General features: G+C 50.7%; 1 protein-coding gene across 1 annotated transcript; it reads left to right on the forward strand.

Moving 5' to 3' along the window:
* Window positions 1-564: 564 nt before the first annotated feature.
* Window positions 565-23,441, forward strand: SPARC (secreted protein acidic and cysteine rich). The gene is made up of 10 exons (XM_047862886.1): window positions 565-695; window positions 11,197-11,266; window positions 12,559-12,621; window positions 13,173-13,260; window positions 14,694-14,815; window positions 16,645-16,765; window positions 19,589-19,722; window positions 20,409-20,557; window positions 22,636-22,784; window positions 23,251-23,441. The coding sequence occupies exons 2-10, from the start codon at window positions 11,210-11,212 to the stop codon at window positions 23,277-23,279; spliced, it is 912 nt and encodes a 303-aa protein (XP_047718842.1). The 5' UTR covers window positions 565-695; window positions 11,197-11,209; the 3' UTR covers window positions 23,280-23,441.
* Window positions 23,442-27,367: the final 3,926 nt, after the last annotated feature.

A 27,367-nucleotide genomic window follows, 5' to 3' on the forward strand; every position in this document is an offset into this window, starting at 1 on the left:
TACTGATGACAGATTCCCTGGCTAGAAAGCTCATCTCTTATGTGTTATTAGTGGTGCAACTTGAGTCAGAGTTGTTATTTTTAGATTACATCCCAAATCATCAATGATGATGCCACCAGAGGCGGCTTCTCTTGTCTGTACAGAGGCGAGTCCCGGCTTTGCCTTTGTCACAGATACAACCCCCTTGAATTTCTTTGCCCTCCTCAGTATTGCCTAATGTTGGGGAGGGCTCTTGTAAAGATCCCTGGTCACAAAGTCAGGACATCTGGGCCTGGCTCTGCCCCTGGGGGCCTTTGGGTAATCCCTGGCCCCTTCCAGGCCTCAGTTCCCCTCTGAACAATGAGGAGGTTGTTCCTGGTGATTCCTGTGGACCCTTCCAGCCCTGGCACTCCATGAGTCTGTGTAGGCAGCAGTCCCAGAACCCATGAGGCAGGCAGAGTTGGGGAGTCTGGTCAGGACAGCAAGGAGAGAAAGAAAAATCTGGAAGACATAGCCGGCTTTGGCTATGGGGAGGCAGGGGAGGGGGGAAGGAGGAGACAGAGGAGGAGGAGGAGGGACTGAGGGGTGGAGGGGAGACAGACCCAGCCCAGAGCTCCTAGTGGTTTCCTGTTGCCCGGCTCTAAACCCTCCACATTCCGGCAGACCTTCACACAGCCCAGAGCACTCTGCCTGCTGCCCGCCTGCCTGCCACTGAGGTACGCACGACCCCCACCCGGCCTTCCCCTTCTCCAGTGCCCAGCCCCTACACCCTAGTTCACTCCTGCACTTTGTGTACAGAAAGAGAAGCTGGGCTGGGAGGTCTCTGGGTCAGGGACGGGGCGCGCATCTCCTTTGGGCTCCATCGCCGCTGCCGCAAAGGGCAGGAGCCGTGGACTGGCTGCCTGTTGCTTTTCAGGTGGTATAACTTTGTCTCCCTTTTAGGTTTGCAGAAAATAATCTCATTGTGTCTTTGGGGGAGTGTTTTCTCTGTGTGTGTGTTTGGCTCTCTGGTTTCAGAGGCTGCCTGCCTATCCTCTTTGCTCCCTCCACAAATGTGGCAGCCTCCTTTCCTGGGAATCTGATCTGGTCACAGCTGCACAGGGACAGAGGGCAGCCAGAGTCTGCCCTACTCCCTCTTCCAGAAGATACTTCCTAGACTGGGTTCTTGGTCGGGGGTTCTGTTCTCCAAAAGGGACTTTGCATGAGAGATAAATTGATCTCTGGAGGGCAAATTGGGGGGGGGGGGTCTCCACCTTTAATCAGCACCCTGGGAAGGTTCCTGTTTCCCTGGAATTCTCCCCCAGTGACCCCTCCCCCCCCAACCCACACACTCTGAAACAGCACCGTCAGACAGTCACTCCTGGGTTAGGCATTGTTCCCATCTGGGGCTGCCCCGGGGTATAAACACAGGAACTCACTGGCAGTGGCCCTTAGTGTAGGTAGATCTGAAGACCCCAGGCATCTGATATCATCCAACCAAGACACCTGGGTCCTTTGGGAGGCTGGGTGTGGCGGAGGATGTGCCAAGAAGGGGAGAAGGGGGAAGGCAAGAGAGAGAGAGAGTCCCAGGGCATCTCTCTCACACCACCTTATTTGAAAAGCCCAAACTCTACATGGGACTGGTGTCTAGCCTTTTAGGATGTTAAGTCCTCTTTGGACGCCCTCCTTCCCATCTCTACCGTCTTTACCTTCACTGGCTCCATTGGCTGGGTGATGAGGGGACTTCCTGGGGTCTGAGACACATCAAGGATAAAGGGGGCACTAAGATGAAGCACGTCTTCAAGGAAGCCCAGCCTGCCCAAAAGAGAACAGAGAGGCACACATTTTCCTCCAGAAAGGACAGCATTCTATGCAGAACACATGGAGAAAATGTTTCCACCAGCAATTCTCTAGGGTTACATTTCTAGAGAAATGTGCTGATGGTAGAAGTGCTGAGAAGCAATTAAGAAGTAGGTTGGCAGACTTAAAGCACACATTCTATGTGTTATCTTAGGTAAGTGAGTCCTCTGGACTTCGTTTCCCTATCTGTAAAGTAAGAAGACTGGACTTGGTCTTCTGGGTGCCTGACGTCATCTGAAACTTTCTAGGGAAGTTCTCTTAAACTGGAATCCATGGACTGGCCTTTGAATGGGCTTCAAGCATCTGCAAGCCACTTAAAATTATATGTACAGTAGTGTGTGTGTGTGTGTGTGTGTATGAGACAGAGAAAGAGAACGAGAACAAGGGGTGTTCACAGCCTTTAGTCTTAACATATATTCAAATGGATGCACTACCCCCAGATAGCCAGAGGGCATGACGACGTGGGAGATGGAGTGTGGGTGGGACTGGAAGCAGATGTATATTTGCAGGAGGATAAACAATTTTGAAAGAGAGTGGTTGGGGGAAGAGAGGGTTAACTCAGAGTGCTCAGCTGCCACATCGACAAAGCCTGAAGGCAGCGAGGGAGAGAGGAGGGGGGAAGGGGTGCCTGGAGAAGGAATCAACTTTTGAAACTTTCTCCAAGTCCCACCCACAGAAAGGCTCTTCTTTGCCGTGACTCATTCTGGGAGGAATGTGAGTTGCCACGGTAACCTTTTTTTCAGGGTCTCTGCCTGCTGGCTGGGAGGGGACACTGAAAGACTCAGAACGTCAGGGTCAGGCTCATCAGGCTCGTCTGAATGTCCCCTCCTTCACTCAATCCCCAGACACCAGGACAGCAAACTCTAGGTCCTGCCCTGCTGATCTCCCAGGATCCCAGGGCAGCTGTGGGGCTGTGATAAGCCTCCCTGACTTGGGTGTTTGAAGAGTTTTTGTTCCGCTGCTGTCCCCGGGGTGCCGTTTGACCTTGAACTAATCGGGTTCTCCCTTCTGAGCCCCAGTTTCTTCCTTGGTTAAAGAACAATAACAACCGTCACCTCCAAGGGCTATCCTGTGGAAGAAATGGGCTGACACACAGGAAGCAATTGGTGAACTGTGGTCCTCCCACCTAATGCAATGGGTTTTTAGAACTGATAAATTTATGGCATCCAGAGACTTAATGAAATCATTTCCAGCTTTTTTTGGCCCGGGAGCTCCATCATCTTGGGTTTGTATATGACTTCTCTTTACTAAAAGTGCTGACAGGCACAATTTAAGCAAAATATTGTTTAAATCCATTTTGATTTGGGCACCTTCATATTTCCCAAGAGTGTTGTACCCCCCAGTGTGAAAAGAGCATTGGCCAAGGCTATGGTAGAGGTGAGTCTTAACTCACAGTGAGTGACATTAGGTAAGACCCTTCCCCTCTCTGGGTCTTAGTTTCCTAATCTGTTAAATGGGGCAGCTAGGTGGTCTCCCAGGGCCCTTCCAGCTCTGAAAGGGCCTGCAAACCTAAATCCCAGAGGTTGCCTTCATGAGAAGGAATAACTGGCCTACACTTTTAACACCTCCATTTGCCTACTTGAAAAGGAAACAAGAGAGGAGGGGATACGGGATCTTGGGTTGCATAATAGTCCTGCTAAAACCTTTATCCCTCCGAGGAGACTTGTCAACCAATAGCATGGCTGGGGTTTGCTATTTACAAGACCCAGCTTTCCTTGATGAAAATAAGCTATAAATAGGAAAGGATGATGGTGGAAAGGCAAGCGCCCAGGATGTGAGGTAAATAGGAGAATATGTGGCTTTTGAGATTATTTACATAGGTGTGCAGAGATAAACAGGGGCAGACACGAACCCATGAGGATGCAGATTCTAAGCACGGCTTTTACCAACAGGACCCCACTGGTAGAGCTAAAAATAAGTGCCTCCACACGTGAGCAAAGACAGAAGGCCATACTCTCACATACCTCTCCCTGAACCGTATGCTGGCTCACAACACAGCACAGACAAGTCCCAGGTATGCACCTTGATGCACATACAAACTCTGACCCTTCCCTCCACAGGCCAAAACAAACAGATGCTGAGCCAGGTGGACACACAAAGACACACATACACAGCTTCACATGGTCTTCAGGGCCATACATAACTTACACACAGACACACTGTCCGTTACACACACACACACACAACTACCATTTGCAGCCACACACTGTTGTGCGTAGCCACACATAACTACAGACGATGACAAGGAGGTAGACATGTCACACACATACAGTACCAAATCGCTGGCTGTACTTCACAGATAGAGACACTGAGGATCAGAGAGGGAAGATAACTCATTCAAGGTCACACAGCCAACTGATGTCTGAGCCTAACTTTCAGATGTTCAGAAATATCCAAATGTTCGCTTTTTTCTTTTTCTTTTTCTTTCTTTCTTCCTCTCTCTCTCTCTCTTTCTTTCTTTCTTTCACTCTCTCTTTCTTTCTTTCTTCCTTCTTTCTTTTTTTGTTTTCATCTGATCACTTTGGTTTCATGTTTGTACAGGCAACAAGCCCTGTGGATGATAAGTGAGGAGCAGTACTTTCTCTCTCTCCTTTGCTGGCCAGCAATGGCCTATCCCAGGCCTCATTAGGGAATTATGCCATCAAGACGGCACAATGTGGCTAATAGGTGGCTATTCATTTGCTTCTTGCTGGCTCCTTCCCTATCCTGTCTTTAAAGGAGGTAAGAGAGGGCTGGAGCTGAGCTTTCGGCCAACCCTGGGGATTAACGAAGCCACCTCTTCTCTACAGCAGACGGCCTGGATCCTATCCCCAACCCTGAACTCGGGGATGGCTGGGCTGAGCAGAGCCAGAGGCAGCAAGCAGTGACTTGGCAGAATCCTTTAGAAAAACAGCCTCTTGTTATCCAGGAGGAAGAGATGGCTTAGGTAGGAAATTAGTTCTGCCCCCATTCTCAAGACATAGAGCTCGGTGTCTATAGAAAAAATATGGATGGAGATACCAACTGTCTCCAGAACTGGGTTCTTTCAGAAACTGGTTATTAGCCTATCTTATCTGGGGATCCCTCTGGGTCATCTTATATTAGTCATGGCATGAGGATCCCAGACTGATCAGATGAAATAAGAAACGAAATCAGGTAAACATCTGGAGGTTTCTGAACATCTGGAAGTTAAGCTTTGACACCCGCCTGCTGTGGGACCCTTAAGTGAGCTACTTTTCCTCTCTGAGCCTCAATTCCTTTTGTCTCTCAAATCAGAAGCATGGCAGAGAGGTTTCGCATGGCTTGCCAATGCCAATCCATAGGCAGTCGCTGCTAGAAGAACCCTGTTCAAGATTTAGACGCCACTCTGCACTTTAGGGGAAAAAGATCCTGTGCTTGATTAGTAATGTCTGCCACATGCACTGGAGGAGCATGTGGAGACATATTCACCATGTATTTACTATCCTAGGGATGTGACAGTCTGAGCTCTCATCCCCTCCATTTGTGGTCACCCCATTTGCAGCAGTGGCCCCTAGAGGGAGCCAAGGAGGAAAGCCTGAAGCTCCACCCGGGGCCTCTCCTAACCACGATGAAACAGTGAAACGTGGCATCTTAGATGCCTTTATGGAATCTCCGGCTGATCCCAGTCCCAGACTCTGGGGCTGCTTCAGAGCTGCCCCAGAACCTCTTCACTTCTGGGCTTGAGCTTGAATTTCCCTCAGATTCTTCTCTTCCAGCAAGAAATATTAAAATTGGAAGCAGAGTCCAGGGACAGGCTGGGTGGGGTGATACTCTGAAAGGTTTCTGCCTGAGCTGACTTAGAAAGCCAGAGCCATAGAAACCGTGGGGACCACGCTGCCCCAGGGTTTGCAAACTGTGTTTATAGGAGAACCCAGAGATGCTCCAACATGTCTCAGGGGTGTCCGAGTGTATAGGACCTTCAGTCCCCTTCTCAGCATCACTTTTGCCTCCTTTTGTTTTTTTTTAATTTCACGCTGATTCACTGAACAGAAAAACGCCTTCATGTTTCAACAAATGCCAAAGGCCTTTAGCTGCTTCAAATATTGGACTTTGCAGAAGACCTCATTGAAAGAAAGGGCTTATGTAATTTTGAGCACCACTGATCTAAAACAACCTCCTCATTGTGGACATGAGCAGGGCCAGGTGTGGTCCAGGGAGCGAAGGAGCCTTCCCTAAGTTTGCACAGTGAGCTGGGAACAATGCTGCCAAGATCGCAGTTCCAGGACTCCCGACTTCTGTGTCACGAGACCACCTCTGAGTGGCGGTGCTCTCTCCCTGGTGTGAGTGCCAGGTCTCCGGCCTGGCCCGGCCCTCCTTCCAAGTCCCAGCTCTCTGGCGGGCCTGGCTCGCAGAGGGGGTTCCTTTATTAGCCTCCAGACTTGTTTTTCTCTCTTTAGGCTTGTTTACCAGGAACGTGTGTTTTTGGAACCCTTGGAAGCCAAACAGTGGGAGAGAGATGCTTGGTTTGCGTCAGCAGGCCAACGAAGGGGCCGGCCTGGGGCCCAGGCTTTGTCACTGTGTTCTCTGGAGGCTGGGATAGTGTCCCCTTGACCAAGAGGAGCAATGCCTCCTTTGTTCCACCCTGACACCCTTTCTCCCTAGGCCACAGGCAAAGAGCTGGGGTTCTTGCCCTGGATTCTTGAGGGGGGGACAGATATTCTGGGATCCTTGGGTGTTCTTGCAAACAACACTGCTTACTTCTATTCTCTCATATAAATCACCCGTGAGCCTCTCAAGGTAGGTGTGTTATTTCCGTTTTACCGATGGAGAAAAGAATTGAGGCCCAGAGAGGGAAAGTTACTTTCCGATGGTCACACGGTTGCTAAGTGGCAGATTTGAATCTGTACGCTCTGTCTCCAGAGCCCAAGAGCTTACCTTTCTGTTCTGCCGCTTCTATAAAAGTGTGTAATCACTCCGATATGGTAGCCATAAGCCACATGTGGCTACTTAAATTTAAATTAATTACAATGAAATATAATTAAAAATTCAGTTCGCCCACACTAGCGGTATTTCAAGGGTTCGCCAACCATAGCTACCACGTTGGACACTGCAGGTAGAGAATATTTGCATCATCTCCAGAAGGTTCTCTTAGACTGCCCTGCTCCATAAACCTCTTTCTCTTCAAGTCAGATTTGATGATTACAGCTCAAATTCTGTGCTTCACGTTCTTAAGAGCCTATGATTCCAAGGCCCACAGTCTAAGGCTCCATGATTCTGAGATGTCCCCCCTGTGCTGACATTCAAGGGACTTTTCAGTGTCCAAGGAGAGCCCAAAGGAGGCCCTTTATATTTTGAGGGAGATGAACTGGGGGGCTGGCTGTACTTTTCCACTTTTCCATCCCCTGAGTCTTTCTAAAGAGAGGAGTGACCTCAGCTTCAGGTCCTGCTGGCAGCCACGGACGGGTTTTCAGCCATCTCCAGAGCAAATAAAGGCAAAAAGGAAGGGACTTGATGTACGGAACAGGGGGAGGAGGCGGCGGTGGGGTGGGAGTGAGCAGTGTCTGCATTTGGTGACCACCAAGCCAAGGGAAACACGCCTCCTGTTCCTCCCCTGGCCCAGGCTACTTTCCTTCCCTGCCACTCAGGCCAGTTCACAGCCCAACTGGGCTCCATTCAGGTGAGCACCTGGGAGGTAGCAGCTGCCAAGGGAAACTGTGAGACGAAGAGCCCGCCAGGGGTGGAGCGGGGCCGCCTGGGTCCTCACCCAGCCCTGCTGCTCACTCCCTGGGGCTCTGGGAAGATGTCTTCCCCTCTCTGGGCCTCACCTTCTCACCTGTACTACGGGGCAGGAAGACATGCCTTGAGCCCCCAGCGGGATGCTGGATGTGAAAACACTTTGAAAAGGATAGACATCTGCATCACCACGGGCTAAAGAGATACAAAGGAGAGAGTCTTCATTCGATACCAGTCATTTCTACGGGGCTGTTTATATTTTCACTGGGTGGACCAGATCTAGGTTTGGTTGGCAGAGGATGTGTTCTGAATGCTGGGGTTTGACTCTGTGTTCTGACCTCACTGGGGTTACTGTTGCACCCCATCAGCTCTGCGGGATGGACGGCTGGCCCCTTTGCCAGACCTGTTTCCAAGAGCCTCGGGGATCTTATGCACGTGTAGAAAGTGTGGCCATGCAGGAAGAATAGTCCAGACATCCCCCTTCCCTCTCAGCCCATCATCTGGAGGCATGGGGTTCTGGGACTGGTGATGTAGCCCTGGGCACTGGGCAGGAGCCCAAATTTTGGAAATTCACGCTTTCTCTAAGATTTTGGGTCATTTTCTTAACACTGTCACTTTCTGCATTTCTCCCCCACTCCCCCACCAGACATAATCCCTAAATTGGCCCAACCCAACTCCACAAGAAGGTAGTTTGCCCCGGGGAGTTTGACTTGGAAAAGGCCTGAATGTTGCACGATTTCTTCCTCTCAACCGCAGGCTCATCAGGAAAGTGGGACTGTAAGCCCTCCCGTGCCGTGTCTGCCCGTGTGTCACAGCACAGGCTCCAAGGGGAACAGTGCATATGTGAGCCCTTTAGACGCTAAACGCACTACAAGATTTAGAACTATTTTTTGGTTCTGGCTGCAAAACCAGCGGCGGGAAGGGTGATTGTGCCACTAGGAAAGAAATGCAGGAAGGTAGAGAGGCAGGACAGACCAAAGAGCTGACCAATAGACCTTTCCCTGGTCAAGGAGGGGAAGGAACATGGTTCCTCTGCTCACATGAGGGACAGACCGAAGATACTGGCCTTCCTGGCTTTTCAGTCGGAAGCTCATTACATTCCCAGTCCTGGCTGGGGTAGTTCTCCGATGGCATGACTTCTCTGTCATTGGAGCCCAGACAACACCTTTTTTTTTTTCCTTCTAGTTCCCAGTCTCACTTTGACCCTTTAACTTCAAACAGCCCCAGACAAGTCCTTCACTGATGTTTCTCTCTTGCTCCATTCATAAAATCTTATATGGGGGGGTTGTCTTGCTTGTATCTTTCAAATGGGAAAGCAAACAGGGAGATTTTTCCACTTGTAGGTCTGGGGCGGGGCGGGGGGTAGTGGTGGTGGTGGTGAAACAAGCATACAACTGTGTGGGGCAGGAACATTCTAAAAATTTCCTGGAAAGGGAAGACTGGACTCGTCTGGGGGTTGGAGCCAGGGTGAAGCAATGCCAAGCTCCCAGGTTGATTCCTCTAAATTTCTATTACTTTTATTTCATACACACGCCGTGAAATAAGAGGTGAGGTTTTAGGTCGATTTTAATACAATAAAGGGCCATTATGAATCTGCTCTCCCTCTGCCTGTTTCTACCGTCCAAATACCATAGTCCAAGCGAAGACGGGTTATACCACAGGTGAGGACACATGCCAAGACCAGCGTGTGCCTGTGACATTTTAAGGGCATTTTAAGAACCCAGCCTACAACCTCAAAGCTTACCTGGTCTGACCCTCACAACTAATGGAAGGGGAAGCAAGGTCTGGAGAGGATCAGTGATTTTAACCAATAACCAAGGTCGTTTTGAGGCTGATCAGGATCCCCTGGCATTGAATTCCAAGCTGCGTGTTTGTTTTTTTCCATGATGCCAGGGTACCTCCAAGGAGCTGGGCCAGTTGAAAAGTCTTGGAAAGAACTAGGAATGATGAGCCCGATATAGACGTTTGTGGGGACAAAAGAGGGAAGACACGGCCGCTGCCCACCTTGACTAAACACTGCTTGGAGGCAGAAGGAGAATTCTTGTTTTCGCGTAGCCACAGGAGGAGGAACAGAGTAGACCAGAAGTTGGAGGGAGGCAAGTTTGGATCCATATAAGGAAGAACTTTCTAAAGCCATCTGGGAATAGAAGTCCATCTAGTTAGAACAAGAAATAAAACGTGCCCACCACAGTTCCTTTGTGAGGGATGGCATTTTGGCAATGAATCATCAGAGAAGATTCTGCCTCCAAATCCCTTGCAGTCATGGGATTTTTGGAGCCAAGGGTTTAGCATCCAGAGGATGAGGTCTTAGCAGCGAACAGGGTAGGAGAAGGTTCTAGATCTCAGCCAACATCCTTCAGCTGTGAGGGGGAAAGAAGAGAAAACATGAACATAAGTGAGCATTTGGATAGTTTCCCTGGGGGATCCAGAGAAGTGCTGTCCCTTCTGGAGACAGCTGTGGCTGTCCACTGGTCACACTCCAAGACTATTGCTCTTTGTTTCATTTACTTAATGTTTATTTATTTTTGAGAGGGAGAGAGAGAGAGCATGATGACTGAGCCATCCCGGCACCCCTCTTTCTTTTAGAATGTAGATCTCATTGTCTCAAAGTGGCAGGAGGTCTCTGCCTATTAACTTCCCCCCTTCTTTCGGAGGGTAGAAAGGAGGAGGAAAAGGAGGAGGAGGAGGGTTTGGAGGATGGGAAAAAAAGAATTCCATAACATCGGGGATTAAGGGTCCTTGAAGATGATCTGGTTCAGTATTGCCCAAACTTGACTAGTTAGCCAACCACCTTTGACGAGACACTTTTTCAAACCTTAAATAAATGGGGGCGCCTGGGTGGCTCAGTCATTGAGCATCCAACTTCAGCTCAGGTCATGATCTCACACTCCATGAGTTCAAGCCCCGTGTCGGGCTCTGTGCTGACAGCTCAGAGCCTGGAGCCCGCTTTAGATTCTGTGTCTCCCTCTCTCTCTGACCCTCCCCTGCTCATGCTCCGCCTCTCTCTCTCAGTCTCAAAAATAAATAAAAACATGAAAAAATTTTTAAAAACTTAAATAAATGTATCGGGAAAAAAGACTTTATATCTTTACTGTAAGCGGAAAAATCTTTTGTCTTTTGTCATAAATGGAAGGAAACTATAAAAAAAAAAACACAAAGAAGACAAAACAACTCTGTTGAATTCCAGCTGGATATAGTTTCCTGTGGAGGCTCTGAGCCGGAGGGCTGCTCTCTGTTAAAAAGGAGTGGGGAGCCTGGCTGGCTCAGTCAGTTAAGCGCGTCTGACTCATGATTTCAGCTCAGGTCATGATCTCATGGTTTGTGCGTTCAAGCCCCACGTTGCAGTGGAGTCTGGTTGGGATTCTCTCTCTCTTCCTCTCTGCCCCTCCCCTACTCATTCTCTCTCTCTCTCTCTCTCTCTCTCTCTCTCTCAAAATAAATAAATAAATAAACTTAAAGAAAAAGGAAGAGAGAGGCGTGCTAGACAGGTATCGAAGACACCTTAGCAGCAAACTGAGACTTTCTCCTCATACAGTCGGAACTGGAAGAGAATGGAATAAAAGCAATTTCCTCTGGCACCTTCCATTATCCCTTTGCATGCACCACCTAAATTTTATCTCAGATATCACAGGAATTCAGCTCCGAAGGGGCTTTCCGTCAAGAAGCCTCCCACTCACTCAATTCTCCATCTCCGTCCCCTTGCAGGGTTCCCAGCATCATGAGGGCCTGGATCTTCTTCCTCCTTTGCCTGGCCGGGAGGGCCTTGGCAGCTCCTGTAAGTACTCAAACAGCATATCCGCTCGGTCTCCCTCCATCAGAGTCACCGACTTTACCGGCCCTGGATACTTGGAGGGGCAAGGGCTTCCCTATCTCATTTTGTGCCTTATTAAAAAAAAAAAAAAAAGATTTTTCTTACGCTAATAAGCTCAGGAGAAAAATTGAGATGAGGATCCCTGGGTGGAGAGTCCAGGGAAGAAAGATTTCCATGTAAGGAGAAGGTGAACTTTTAGCATCCACAGAGAGAGGGCTGGTTAGTTTTCAAGTCAGTGAGGACTATTTGGTTGCAAGCAACAGGCTCCCGTCTCACCACATTAGGAGGGGGAAGGATATCTACAGGGATAGATTATGAACTCTAAGGCCTTGGGGAGGGCTGGAGAAGGACAGGTCCAAGATCTGGGAGGTGAGAACAGTCTCGGAGATGCTGCCATTTGAATGGATCTGCTCCAAAGGTTTCACTTCTTGAGAAAACGTGCCAAGACGATCTAAAAAAAAATTCAAGGAGAACCAATCCAGTTGAGCTTGGGTCCTGGGCCTGCTTCTTGGCCAGGGGTCGTGTAGAGCACCCTGACTGACAGACCGTCCCTCCAAGACTTAGACTTGCACACAGAGGGCCAGCAGTGGACATTCAAAGCTAATCCAGAAGCCGTTACCGGAAGAGAGGGGAAGAAGGGTGCGGCAGACAAACAGTTTCTTGCAACCTAGGGTTCCCTCGGCCTGTCTCCACTAGGAGGTGTGAGTGACTGGACTCCGGCAGGTAATTTTGGCAAAAGATCTGGCAGGGTTAGCCATTGCTAAGAAGGAGCCCCAACCAGCCAGTCACCTCAGAGTTGTATGCCACCTTGCTTCTTCCTACTCCAAGTTGACATGGCAAGAATAACAAATTCATAAGAACATCATACTTGCGGAAAAGATAATGACATCTGTTAAGATTCGCGGTGTTCATGCCCCCGTAGGTCTCAGTTTTCCAATCTATGACATGAAGGGAGTCGGTCTGCATCAGTGGTTTCCAGATTCACAGGAGTTCGAAGCAATGAAAGTGCTTTTCCAAGCTGAATCTTATTGGGAGAGACACCCCAGATAGAAAATATATAAAGGGGGGTGCTCCAGCGTTCCACAGGGCCCCTGTGTTTGGCTTCCCTTTTGCCCTCATCACCCTACCCATGGCAGTCCCTGAGGCACTGCCTTCGGGATCTCCAGGGAGCTGCTCTCCCAGCTCCCCAGGCTGGAGGCGCTTCAGAGGCAAAGCTGGCCCTGACCTCCCTGCACCCCATTTTCTCTTCCCAACAGCAACAGGAAGCCCTGCCCGATGAGACGGAGGTGGTAGAGGAAACTGTGGCTGAGGTGGCAGAGGTAGGTGGGTAGGGTCCCCAGATGTCCACATCCATTCCCTGGAGAAACCAGGGTGCTGGGAGTCTCGATCCTGGAACGGGACATTTGCCCCTTCCCATGTGCACGCATAGCACCGAGGTGAATGCCGTGTATCCCCCAATCCTGACCCGTTCCTGAATGTTCCTCGTTCAGTGAAACCCTGGAGGTGGGAGCTGTGAGTTTGAAATTTTTTATTTCTAAGCTGTGGGGCGATTTTTCTTAGGTGATCACCCACAGTCTCCCCATACGTTAAACACGAAGGGGAGCCGCTGTGGCACGGCTGGCGGGGATGGCGGGCTCGGTACCCCTCCTGCCCTAACACCCCTCGGAGCCTCTGAGGCACCTCGGTGGACCTGTAGGAGTCTGTCTTAATTCTGACGCTGGCATCTGTGCTCTCTGTGTGCCCTGGGCCTGGAACACCTTTCCGGCTCATCTCTCCTCTCGTGGGACCTGAAGCACCCAAGCAAGTCCCCTCCAGTCTTTACCTCTGCGGGTAGGGACCGTTGGACTCACTCTTCTCCCCCCACCCCCAGGGACCTGTGGGAGCCAACCCCGTGCAGGTGGAAGTGGGAGAATTTGACGAAGGTGCCGAGGAAACCGAACAGGAGGTGGTGGCTGAAAGTAGGTCCCTTTCTCGTGTCTTGTCACATCCAGGCTTTGCACTCCATTGCTTGAGCCTGGGGCGTGGGGACAGCCTACGTGAGGTTCCTTCCCAAGGAAATTCAGGGTGAGGTCCTCCCCCCGGGGGGGAGGTGGCTGTGGAGGAGGAACAGTGTTGACTCAAAGGTTGGGAATATTCTCTGGAATCTGGGAATGATCTGTTTATAGCCAGGCTGTGGGTCTCAGCAAAGGATGTTCCCAAGCTAGAAATGGCCTTCTCCCCTCACAGCTGTCCGCCCTGATTCCAAAGTTGGGCTTCATGTTCCCACTGAGGCCGCAGGTCACATCTGGTCCCCGAGCTCCTCGATGACCTCTGTCTCAGCCCCTGTCCCACACGGGCACAGACCTCCAGGAGCTTTTATACTCCTTAGCTTATGTGAAAATTGTTTCACACAGCCGTGAGGAAATAAGGCCTGGAAACCCGACAAAGCTCATATAATGCTACCCTTGGACTTCGTGCCAGAAAGACCGAACTGTCCTAGGGCCATCGGCTCCGGCACACCGTGCATCTCCGACCCAAGAGGTTAACAGCGTGGACTTGGGAGGCAGACCCACGTAGGCTTGCCTTTAAACTTGCCAACTCCCTCTGCGAGTGCCCTCCGACAGCCTTAGCTCCGTTGAGCCCGCTTCCTCACCTCTAACCCAGGGATGACAAAGATGCAGACCCTCGCCCCACGGCTGTTGGAGGATTATGAGATAAAGCACAAGGGCACTTGGACCACCGCCTGGCAGGGCAGGCATCCAATAAAGAATGACTAAAATACCCCAAATCAAGCACCAGGAGGAAATGGCTAGATTGAGCTGTCATCCTGAGGGCACAGAATTTTTGTCGGAGCAGAGGGGCATCTAATGGGTCTGTTCCTTCCCTCCTCCAGGCCCACCCTCATCCGGTGTTTACCAGACACAGCTGGGCTCTATTGTTCACTGCGGGCCTCAAGGCTCTTCTCCCTTTTCCTTTACAGCCACTCAAGTCTGTTTTGCTTGGCCTCACAGCTCCCTGGCTCCATGACAACAGCTGATTTTCCATCCTTCTAGAAAGTTTATTTTATAATCCAAAAACGCCTCACTATCACTGAGGAACAGAGCTGAGAACACAATGGTTGCTTCGATCCTCAAGGGAGTCATATGGTATCCAGGGCTCCTGGGTCCTAGATGAAGCCTGCAGGCCCCCAAAATGTGCCCGACCCTGACCTCAAACTGAATCTCTAATCCCCAGACTGAGCCAATTTCTCCCTTAAATGCCAATTGCTGGGCTCAGCAGAAGAGAAAGGAGGACTCGGGGCTGCCCAAAGCCCAGAGTGGGGGCCCCAGGAGAGGAATTCTGCCCCAGGATCAGTCTGGTTGGGTTCGGGTGGACCGGGTGGTGCTAACTACACGCCCTTGTACTCTACCAGACCCCTGCCAGAACCACCACTGCAAACATGGCAAAGTGTGTGAGCTGGATGAGAACAACACCCCCATGTGCGTGTGCCAGGACCCTACCAGCTGCCCTGCCCCCATTGGCGAGTTTGAGAAGGTAAGGGCGGGGGGTTGGGGGATTGGGCCTTCACAAACATGGAGTGGCTGCCCAGAACACTGGTGGCCTGGTGACTCTGTGGGGCAGTTCCAGTCTCAGAAGTCCCCACACTGGTCACAGCAGGAAAGTGGAGGTAAGGCTCTGTCCGTCACCATGTCTCTCCAGCAACCGATAAGGATTTATTCGGCACCGTCAGGTTCCCAGCTCTGTACCAGATCCAGAAGGGAACATATCAAGAACATCGGACACTGAGATAGGGACTTCAGTGCTTGGGAGCAGCCTAGCAAAGCATCCAAAAATGTGGGTTCTGGGGTCAGACTGAAGGTTGTCTTCAAACCCTATCTCCACCCGTGTCAACTGTGAGATCTTAGCTAGATGTCGAACCTTTCCAAGTCTCAGCTTTGTCATCTCTGACATGGGGATAGAGATTGTCTTTATTTCATAGGGTGGTTGTGGATATTTGTTAGGTAGTGCTTTGTACTTAGTACCCAATATATGCTATTTAAAAAAAGCTTTCAAACCCATCCATTCTGCCTCTAATAGGACTCATTCACTCAACCAACCATCCATCGATCCAACCGTGTAATTATTTGTTGAGTGCCCACTCATGATAACCAATGTGTTAGTGATGACCTAGCTCAGCATATTTGGTACTGGCATTGTTCCCACAACCTCCCATCCGGGTTCTCCGTCAGTAGTCTCTCCCCAGTACAACTTATCCTCTGGGCTCCAAATTTTAGCATCGTTGTCAGGCCTTTCCTCCTCCTCACCCCTTTACTCCCATCCCACTGGTCACCAGTGCCCATCAACTCTCCCTCTGCGATGATCTATAAGCCATAGTGAGTATGTACAGGAGGTTCCACACAAGGCTCCCTGCCTCCTAACACAGATACTTCCTGCCACAGTCCTCGTTCACCCCGCGGCATCTCTGCTTGGCCACCCCCCCCCCCCCCCCCCCCCGTGCAGAGAGAGATTTACTAGGAAGACTCACGTGACCCAATGTACAGTTGTGCTCACAGCTAAGACTTATTACAGTGACATATTAAAGATACACAGTATATCACGTGGGAACAAGATGTAGGGAGAGCCTGGAGGAATCTAGGCCCAGGCTTGCTTGCTTTCTCCACTCGCATGAGGGGTCTCACAAAATGCACTCTTTCCCCAGCTACAAAGATGCAGCCACGTGTGAACAATGTTTCTGCTCAAGGAAACCCATTAGAGACTCGGCACTCAAAGTTTTCATTGAGCGCTAGTCACGTAGGCACCCTCTGACTAGCACGTACCCAAATTCCAGACTTCCAGAAGGAAAGCAGATGTTCAGCACAAATCGTATCGTTTGTATAAGCAGCCTAGGCTCAGTGAGGCACCCTTATCATCTGTGGAAAGTTTTATAGCAGGTGCAGGGAATTGTTTATCAGCCAAGTTCCCAGATGCCAGCCAAGGGCCAACATCGCAAGCGGGCCTTGCTAAGGATGACAGTCCCAGGCTTTCTGCATTAACTTTTTTCTGTTCTCTGCCTGTTCACCACCCCCCATCTTTCATTCCTCCTTTCCACATCTGCCAGGCTTGTTTCCCATATCTCTGCCTGATTCAGTTGTACCTCTGCTCAGAGGCCAACAGTGGCTCTCGCCATGGTCTCGTCATCGGCCCGGGAGCCCACAGAGTGGGTTCTTGTTGCAGCCCCAGCACTAACCCACCGCCTGACCTTGGGCTGATCACATTCCTTGCTTGGCCCCTCGTGTCCCCATCTCTGAAATGGGCAAGGATGGTGGGGCCAGTGAAGGGCTTTGGGAATCAGGGCGTGGCCCTCTGTGCTCTATGCTTTGCAGGTGTGCAGCAATGACAACAAGACCTTTGACTCTTCCTGCCACTTCTTTGCCACCAAGTGCACCCTGGAGGGCACCAAGAAGGGCCACAAACTCCACCTGGACTACATTGGGCCTTGCAAATGTGAGTCTGTCCTTGGCTTCTTCCAGCGCCTCCTCTCGGGGAGAGAGCACTGAGCTGGCGCTGATGCGGGCTCTGCACCCCCGTGCTTCGTGACATTGGGCGAGTCTCTTTCCCTCTCTGAGCCTCAGGATTGCCATTCACTACATTTTAGATGTTTATTCATTTATTTAGAGAGAGGACACATGTGCACACACACAAGCAGGGGAGGGGGAGACACGGAGAGAGAGAGAATCCCAAACAGCTCTGTGCTGATGTAGGGCCGAGGCCCCGAACCATGAGATCATGACGTGAGCCGAAGTCAAGAGTCGGATGTTGAACCTACTGAGCCACCCAGACGCCCCAGGATTGCCATTTATAAAATGGGATGATTGTCTAGGAGTAGCTGCCTCTCGGCTCTGCATTCGGGACACCTCCCAGGAAGGACTGAGCAGTTGTGGAGGTCAGGGAGGGTTTTTGGATCCTTCCACTAGCATTCAAGACAACCCTTCCTTTTCTCTACTGATGAGGATGTTCTTCTATAGGGCTAACCCAAATCTTTAGTGCTTCAATATGGCAAAGCAAAAATGATGTTCTCTCTGGGCCTATAAAGTGTTTTTAAAAGACAGTAAAACCTTGGTTTGCGAGCATAATTCATTCTGGAGACATGCTTGTAATCCAAAGCACTTGTATATCAAAGCGAATTTCCCCGTAAGAGATCATGGAACCTCAGATGATTCGTTCCACATCCCAAAAATATTCATATAAAGTGATTACAATACTGTAATATAATACAAAATAACAAAGAACATATAAAATCTAAAGAAAAATAAACAAATTCACCTGCACTTACCTTTGAAAACCTTCGTGGCCGGTGTGAGGAAGACAAGAAAGAGGAAGTTTATTGTGTAGGGCGACTTTCACTATCGCTAATGGAATCACTGCTCTCTATTGGCTCAGTGGAATCTTCTGCATGGGGGCCATTGTATACACTCGCATGGATGTTGACTACAGTACAGTATTAATAAACTCTTGTCATAGACTGTATCGAATGTAACTGGCAAAAAGGTAGCCGAGGAAAGGGTCTCGATCTGCAGGCAGCCTGACCCAGAATGAAGCAGAGCATTCCTAAGCTCACTCTTGTATGGAACAGCAGAGGGCTGTCCATAGGTGCTTTGAAGGGACAAAAAACACAGTAGTGCCAGTTGGGGGCACCTTCCAACCTTCTGAAAAATCACTGATTTCTGCCAAACATTGTGGCCTGAGACCCAGCATCTGTGCATGGGAGACGATCACCCACAATCCCACAGTGAGAGAGAGAGAGAGAGAGAGACAGAGAGACAGAGAGACAGAGAAGAACCATTGGCCCAGTTGCGATCACGTGATGTTCAGCAACACATACTACTCGTATTGCAAGACGTCACTCACTTATCAAGTTAAACTGTATCAGAAATGCTTGCTCATCTATGGAACACTCGCAGAACAAGTCGCTTGCAATCCAAGGTTTTACTGTATTTGAACTTGAATGCTTTAAAATATGAGGCATGCCAGTCAGTTTCCTTCAGGCCCCATTACTCAGCGTTGCCCTATCCTTGGCCTTTTCAATCCATCACATTCCCGTCTGCCTACTTAAGACCTACGATTAACCACTTTCCTCTAGAAACCTGGGAGTCAGGTGTTGGGGGAAGGGATGCCAGGATACTGTCTAGCTTCTTGTTAGTGATTCCAGGTGCAGATCCCACTGGCCCAGTTGCCTCTTTCAGCATTGGCAGTCTCCTTATCACTTCAGACACCCAAGGCCACATCCTCCTCCAAGACAACACCCATGTGGTGTCTCTGGTACATTCTGGCACCAGATGGCACTGGGGAGAGCCACTCACCGGCTTCGTGAAGGTGTGCAGGGTTCAGAAAGGTGGAGGAGAAAACCAGGTTCTCCCGTGGTCAGCCCCATGCTCCCAGTTATGGGGCTCAGGAGGCTGGGGAGGAATGCTGATAGGAATCCTTGGGCAGTGAGACTGAGGAGTGGGCCAAGAGGCCTTTTACCGAAGTGGTTCTTTCTGTCCTCTGGGGTGTGTTGCTCACTTGTTCCAAATCCTAGTGTGTCCACCACAGATGATCCCTTCCACTCCCCAGCTGGTGGTGGAGAAGGTAGTTGTCCTAACCACAGAGGGGACTTTCCCTAGACTCGGGATGAGGGAAGGACAGACCTCTAAGCCCCAGGGCAACCATATGCCAGGGATGGTGGATGAGGGATGCCAGGGATGGCTGATAACATGGCCTTGAGCAAGCCCCTCTCCCCCCCCCCCCCCCCCGCCCCACGCTGACCTTTGATAAGTCCAATAAGAGGGCAGACTTGGTCTGACATTCTGGGATTCTAAATTCCAAAGATCAGGATGCAATCATCATGAAGAAGTTCTGGTGGGTAAGTATTACTGACCTCCCCGCCAAAGCTAAGCTGGGCCTATGGATAATGTTATTCAACCTCCCAGCTCAAACACCTCCCAAAGGTTGGTATCACCAGCGTGGGACCTGGACCTCTGCTTTCAGAGCCCCATCACCCAAAAAAGTGCAGGAGTCACTGGAGTGAACCATTTCCCTCAACAGACTAGATCAGGCCTAGGGAGGAGCAGACGTGGCTCAGTGGAACCTTCTTCCCCCACACACTCTCCTTTGCTCACTGTGGTGTGAGAAACCGTCCCAGGAAGGCCGAGCCACTGTGCCCAGGTCATCGATTGAGATAGCCGTAGGAGGAGGCCCTGGGTGAGAAGAGTGGCCCAGCCAGCACGTTGGCCCTCAGGCGGGGAGAGTCGGGGTCTGTGCTGACCACTCTCGTGTTTTGGACCCTAGACATCCCCCCCTGCCTGGACTCCGAGCTGACCGAATTCCCCCTGCGCATGCGGGACTGGCTCAAGAACGTCCTGGTCACTCTGTACGAAAGGGACGAGGACAACAACCTTCTGACCGAGAAGCAGAAGCTGCGAGTAAGTGCTCTCTTCCCAGCCTGTCCCAGGGCCCTTGCCTGGCACTGAGCGAGGTGGCTCCTGGCCCCAGGCTGGCTGAGATCCAGTCCCATCCCTAGAACTAGGCCCCCACGTGTAAGCCTACACCGCGGCGCTGACGAGTGCCCTTGTTCTGGGCGCTGGGACGCCGGCTTCTCGCTGCCTTTGGAGGCTGATAATACACGTTCACGTCTTAAAGCCCGAGGAACCCTGTAATAGAGAGACCTGCTCACTTTGTTTGGCCCAGGGTTAAACAAAAGGAGCACAAACGGCCCAGTTGCTTTTTCCTTCTGAATCTGTGGATCTTTAACGTTACTGGACATATCAAGCACTTGGAGTACCGATAACGTGCAGATTCCCGAGCCCCATCTCGGGCCCACAGAATCAGTGTCTCTGTGAATCCGGGCCCAGGAAGCTGCATTTTCACACACTCCCCAGGTGCGTTTGGTGGGACAGCTCTAGGCAGATAGACAGCTTTGAGATCACCCCAGGCCTCTGCTTTTGTGGGTGAGATGCTGGTACCCATCTATGCCACTGCCTTCCCTCATTTCGAACCTTGGCCTGGGCTGGTCTCTTCCGGCTCCGGCCTACTGTCGGAAGAGGAGGGGCCCTCCCTGGCCTGGACGGTCTCCCCTGGACCCTTTGTCACGCAGCATCTGCTCTCACAGGTGAAGAAGATCCATGAGAACGAGAAGCGCCTGGAGGCTGGAGACCACCCCGTGGAGCTGCTGGCCCGGGACTTCGAGAAGAACTACAACATGTACATCTTCCCCGTGCACTGGCAGTTTGGCCAGCTGGACCAGCACCCCATTGATGGGTAAGGCCTCAGGTCCTCAGGGTCACGGGGTGCCGCTCTGGCTCGGTGCTGGAGGACGCAGAGTCGTGGGTCAGGGCTGGGAGGTGCACTGGGTATGGCCAGAAAACTCTGCAGACTGCTGCGTGCAGTCTGGAGTCCCACAGTTTGTGTAGGGGCCGAGCAGGAAGGAAGCCATAATACACGTTCATGCCGGAAGAAGTGGAAGTCAGCTGGAATTGAAAAATCCCTCCTTACCCCTGTGCGCACCGGCCTTAGGTATCCACTAGTTGAGGGAGAGTGAGCTGGAAAGGAGCTCAGACTCCGTGGGGTAGTGGGGCGGAGGTGGGCTGGCCTGTGTGCTCACAGTCCTTCAGCAAAAGACCTGAGACCCAGTAGCCCCTGGAGGGCAAACTGAACCTGGGACTTCTTAAAAAAAACTCCACAGAACCAATCCCATCCACACCGCAAGCCCTTGTTGAATTGCTCTTCCCTGTCATCCAGATGGGTTTTGATGTGCCATGCAACCACATGGCAGAACAGGCACCCAGCTGTCCGTGACCCAACACTCACTGAGCAACTATTATGTGCTCAGCCCTGTTCGGGCAGGGGGTTTAACCGTGATCAGAGCTGATGTGGTCCTTGCCCCCATGAAGCTCACGCTCTGGGTGACAACCTGCTTCTCACAATCGAAGGACAACAGTAAAAAGGCCCCCAGAAGGTGTAAGTGGGTGGCCGGCTGCACGTGAGGCCGGGCAGTGGTTGTCACGACCCTCACCACAGCTTTGTGGCCTCCTCTTGCTGTGTGTTCTCGGGGGAGCCCGGAATGCAGGGCCACCTTGTTCACATGCCTGGGGGAGGACACCGGGCCCAGGGATGGTCCTCTCTGGGCTGCTCACCCCTCGTCTGTGCCTGGAGCCCACCCACCCTGGCCGCAGTCTCCAAGGGGTGGGGTCTCCTGAGCTCTGGGAACCTCCTTGCTGCTTCTCTCCCAGGCTCTTTCCATGGCTGGGATTCAACTGAGTAGCTCACTGTGGAGGGGAAAGGGGAAGTCAGGGGGGACATCTGAAGCTCAGACTGAGCCACTTCATCCCATCACAATGAAAGCACCGGGAGAGAGGCTTCCGGATGGGGCCGCAGGACTGTGCGTCTGGGAAAGTGCTCCAGCCTGGGCCAGGGGGCCCATGCCCCCTCTCTTCTTGTCCCAGAGCTGCACGGTGACCTTGCCTGAGTTTCTGCCCCTCTTTGGGCCTCAGTTCTCCCACCCATATGCAACAGAAGGGGAGGGGATGTTCCTTCCAGTCGAAACATTGTGTGATTCCTTCCACGAGTTGGGTGGCGTGAGGGAGTCTGGGGGTTAGAGAGAAAATTGGAGTCACAGTGCGGCCCCTTGGGGAAGAGTGTTTTGCGGACAACTGGTTGGGGGCTCTGGAGGATAAGGAAAAAATTCATACGGGTGCTCTGGAGTCCAGGCCAGCTGGAGGAAAGGGAATGGACAGCGGGAGAGAAGCCAGAAGGCCTCCCTCTCACACGTTACCAGGTACAGAAAGTGAAAGCTCTTGTGGAGGTCAGAGTCCTTCTGACCGTCCTGCCAATCCCAGCCCCGTCCCACTTCTCCCTAGAACGCGGCACCGTCACCATTTAGTGTGTTTCTTTTTAGACTTTTTTCTAGGCATTTGTCGCTATAGACATGTGTGTCCCTGGAAACACGCACGGTTGTTTCATATTAGATTTTGATCTACCAACAGAAGAAGATTTTCACTTTAAGTGTTTGTGCCCCGGTCCTCAGCCAATAAGGAAACAAATGCACCAAGAGGCCCCTGTTATGAACCCATTGGATCTCAGAACCGGAAGGGCCCTTAGCCGTTACGGTCAACTCTCCCCGCTTTGATGGAGGGGAAACCGAGGCTCAGAGCAAGGCATTGCCGGCTCTCAGTCCCACAGCAGGTCAGCGGCAGAGCGAGGGGGCAGACCAGGACGCTGGCTTCCTGCTCCACTTGCACACCCCTTCCTTCCACCCTGTGGGGCAGCCTTGCTCTCCTGTCTCTCCTGGAGCGTGGGGCTTTCCGACACCTCAGGCCCTCCCCGTCTCCTGCCCACAGGTACCTGTCCCACACAGAGCTGGCCCCACTGCGTGCACCCCTCATCCCCATGGAGCACTGCACCACCCGCTTTTTTGAGACCTGCGACCTGGACAATGACAAGTACATCGCCCTGGATGAGTGGGCCGGCTGCTTCGGCATCAAGGAGCGTGAGTGTCTGAGCAAAGGGGCCCCGCATCCTCTCCCCGCCTCCCCTCTGCTCTCTGTCATCTGCGGGTCCGTCCTCTCTACCCAGCTCTGCTCTCTGTGCCTAGTTAACTCCTGTCTGCTCTCCCTGTCTGGGCGGGCCTTGCTATCTCAGGTGGCTTCTTGTCCATCTGGCCGTCTTTATCATTCCCTTCCTCAAGCGTAGCACTCAGTCTGTGCCTAGCCCTATTTTGGGAACCAGCAGGCACGTAGACAGGAGACAGGAAGTGTAATTTGGCAGTGTGTGTCAGTGACAGGAACAGGGGCAGGGAGACCAAGGTTGTCAGTCGCCACGTTCCTGGGTGACCCTGGGCTGGTCATCTGACCCCTGGCCTGCGGATGGGGGGGACCCACCGACTCCTCGGGAAGCCCGTCTTCACCCGCATAGGGCCTCACGCTCTAACTCTGTTCTTTCGTCTTGCTTTGCAGAGGATATTGACAAGGATCTGGTGATCTAAATCCACGCCTGCCTCCTTCCGCAGTTCCGGATCCTCCCTCTTTGATCTTCCCCTTCCTGTTTCCCCCAAAGTTTAAAATGTTTGGATGGTTTGTTGTTCTGCCTGGGGACAAGGTGCTAATATAGATTTACATGAATACATTAACGGTGCTAAAAATGGAAATTGTAACCCAAGTCATGACATTCTTAGGTGTAACTGCTCTCACTGCCTCTTGCTCGCCCACTAACGGCCCCATTTTTCTCTCGCCCCTTGCGGTGTCCCCCGTTGTCTTAGTGGCGTGTGGGTGGGAACTTTGATCTGCTCAAGCCTGCCTTCAACACACATTGCGTCTTCAGATTTTCTCTCCTCTTCTGTTTGAAACTAACGCTCACCAAGGTAGTCTTTGTGTTCATTTTATTTCAGGGTATTGGCTGCCGGGGGGAGGGGGGGGCTCTTCCCCTCATGGCCTGAAGGTGGGAAAGGGAAGGAACAGGCACGTGATGCTGGCAAGGATGTTTCTGGGACTGGAGGCCTAGTGGGAGAAAGCCGTGCGGAACCTGCCAGCCAGAACCGCAGGTGGCAAGGCTGTTGCTGGGAGAAAGGACCCGAGTCTGTGTTAGGAAAGTATGTTAAACTCTCGCATACGCCAGTTCCGCACCAAGTCCCCGTCATCTTTCGGTGCCGTTTCTTTTCACGTTAGGCTGTTTGTCCAAACTTTTGGGAGCCGGGGTGGACCATCAGCTCTCTGGAATCCGCCAGGGCCCTGCGAGGGTGGGTCACCACACCGTGCGGGGCTTCTCCCCTCCTAGATGTCTTTGGGAAATGCAGGACTGGGAGGTGCTTTCGACCAGGAAGGCCAAGGTCTAGAGCAAGGTGTAGAAAGTTGTAAAATAGAAGTGTGGTTGGTGAATTTTTTTTTTTTCCACATTTAGATAGCTGTCACAAGAGGTCTTTCCCTCGGTTTCTAGCACGTCCCTCCTTTTCTCCCTCTCCCCACTTTTTTCCTTCTATCAGTCAAGAGTAACTTCAAAGTCAATGGGATGGTCGGATCTCACAGGCTGAGAACTCGTTCACCTCCAAGCATTTCATGAAAAAGCTGCTTCTCATTAATCTTGCAAACCCTCGCCATGATGTGGGGAGTTTGACAAATCTTTCAAAATAAAAAGTAACGACTTAGAAACTGCCTTCCTGAGTGATTTTGCATGTGTCTCAGTCTTAGACACCTCATTACCCTGATACGCAGACCCATGGGCGGACGTGTCTACACACAACTGTGCAATTGCCGACCTTTGCAAAGACACTGCTAGGCTTTGGTACACACAGGCTTTTTTTTTTTTTAACTTTTTTTTTTTTTTATGTTTATTCATTTTTGAAAGAGAGAGACAGGGCACAAGCAGGGGTGGGGTGGAGGGGGAGGACACAGAATCTGAAGCAGGCCACACAGGCTTATTTATATGCAAGGGGTGTATTTGTACACAGGGAATGTATGATTCCTATATGCACAAATTTAGCTTACTTTTAATTTTATGACCTGTGTGCTGACCCTTCTTCATTACTGCACTTCATAATCAGAAACACCAGGCTAAGCAACTATCTCCTTCCAACATCCATCCATCCATCCAACCGTCCATCTCTCTATCTGCTCATTCATTCAGTCAACAAACATTTATGATATACCGACTACACACCAGGTCCCATGCCCGGTGATGGAGACTCAATTGTGGCAAAGCAGACAAAGCATTTGTTCTAGAATGTAGAGCCTAATAGATTAAACAACTGCAGGACCAAATATAAATTACAAGAAGAATGAAAAGTGCAGTAAAGGAAGAGTAAGAGAAACCATGAGTACGTGCAAAGGGGGGGTGGGGGTGGGCAAAGCATTATTCTAGAGCTGCACAGTCCCACAGGGTGGCCACTACCCATCATGCATGGCCACTTAGATTGAAGCTTAAATTAACTAAGATTAAAACTTCAGTTCCTTAGGCACATCAGACACTTTTCAAGTGCTTGTTAGCCACATGTGAGTTGTGGTTACTGAGTGAACAGGGTAGATCTAGAGCATTTTTATCATTGCAGAAAGGTCTATTGGACCGGGCTGTTCCATGGCTTCCTTGAGAAAATTTGAGCTGAGTCACAAAGGAAAAGAAGAGAGTGAGTGTGTGGAGTAGGGAGAGAGCAGGCAGACGGCAGGGAAAGAGCATTCCAGGCAGAAGGAACAGCATGTGCAAAGGCCTTGAGGTAAATGGGGGGCATGATGAGTCCCAAGCTGGCATGGCTGGTGCACAAAATGAGGGGTAAGCCATACTGGACTAAGCTGAGGAAGTGGGCAGAGCCCTGGGAACGCAAGCTGGTGCAGCCACTCTGGAAAACAGTGTGGAGTTTCCTCAAAAAACTAAACGTAGAACTACGCTACGACCCAGCAATTGCCCTACTAGGCATTTACCCACGGGACACAGGTGAGCTGTTTCGAAGGGACACGTGCACCCCCGTGTTTATAGCAGCACTATCAACAATACCCAAAGTATGGAAAGAGCCCAAATGTCCATTGATGGATGAATGGATAAAGAACATGTGGTCTATATCTACAATGGAGCATTACTCGGCAGTCAAAAAGAAGGAAATCTTGCCATGTGCAACTATGTGGATGGAACTGGAGGCTATTATGCTAAGTGAAATTAGAGAAAGACAAAAATCATATGACTTCACTCATCAGGACTTTAAGAGACCAAACCGATGAACATAAGGGAAGGGAAACAAAAATAATATAAAACAGGGAGGGGGACAAAGCATAAGAGACTCATAAATATGGAGAACAAACAGAGGGTTACTGGAGGGGGTGTGGGAGGGGGGATGGGCTAAATGGGTAAGGGGCACTAAGGAATCTACTCCTGAAATCATTGTTGCACTATATGCTAACTAATTTGGATGTAAATTAAAAAAAAAAATTAAAAAAAAAAGTGGGCAGAGGCCAGACCACGTGGTCTCGTAAGTGATGGTGCGGAGTTTGGATTTTATTTTTTGTTCAATGGGAAGTCATTGGAGGGTTTTAAACCAGAGAAACAGACAGACAAACAGGATTAGATTTGCTTTAAAAAGAGCACTCTGGGAGCACCTGGGTGGCTCAGTCTGGTAAGTGTCGGACTCAGGTCATGATCTCACAGGTCGTGGGTTCCGGCCCCGCATCAGGCTCTCTGCTGTCAGTGTGGAACCCGCTTTGGATCCTCTGTCTCCTTCTCTCTCTGCCCCTCCCCTGCGCACTCTTTCTCTCTCTCAAAAATAAATAAACAAATAAATAAACAAACATTTTTTAAAAAGGCACTCTGATTTTGGAAGGAGATAATGACAGTTTAAGTCCACAGAGCACATTTCAAAGTTTACACACGTTCATCGTGCTAGTGTGATAGTTCCGGCTGGTATTCCAATTCTCTCGTTACAGAGCCCAAGAAGTGAATGGGCCACAGAGCTGGGTCTTTAGGTGCCAAGCCCAGAGTTGTTTTCACCCACACCCCCCCCATCTTATTTGAAACTATTTTCAAATTACTATACTAATACAAACACACACACACACACACACACACACACACACACGAATGTCCTCAAGGGAAAGGCAGCAGCAGAAGGGCATAGGCATGAGTCAACCCAAGGCCCCCAGGGAGGGCGGGGCAGGGCTGTACCCCTGTTGGCTGCCTCACAGTTCATCAGCCTTCAGGGCCCCCAGAATCCAGACTCTTTCAAGGCAGTGTTTCTATATTCTTCTACCTGTGTTCTCCCTATCGTTAAATCAAATCACTTAAAACAAAACAAACAAAATTAACATTTAAAGGAAGTTGTTTCATTACCTTAGGTAGAAAATCAGTATCATCTACCATTACTAGAGATGAACCTTAAAGATAAATACAGTAAAAATATAAACACAGAGAAAAAACAATGTTATGCAATTGTGAATGTGTTCCATGCTTGAAGGATAGTTTGTTTCTTTTTCTTTCAAGTTTATTCATTTATTTTGAGAGGGAGAGAGTGTGTGTGAGTGAGGGAGGGGCAGAGAAAGAGGGAGGGAGAGAGAGAATCCCAAGCAAACTCCATGTCAGTGCAGAGCCTGAGGTAGGGCT

Source organism: Prionailurus viverrinus, chromosome A1 (genome assembly GCF_022837055.1).
Source record: "Prionailurus viverrinus isolate Anna chromosome A1, UM_Priviv_1.0, whole genome shotgun sequence".
Classification (NCBI taxonomy): Eukaryota; Metazoa; Chordata; class Mammalia; order Carnivora; family Felidae; genus Prionailurus; species Prionailurus viverrinus.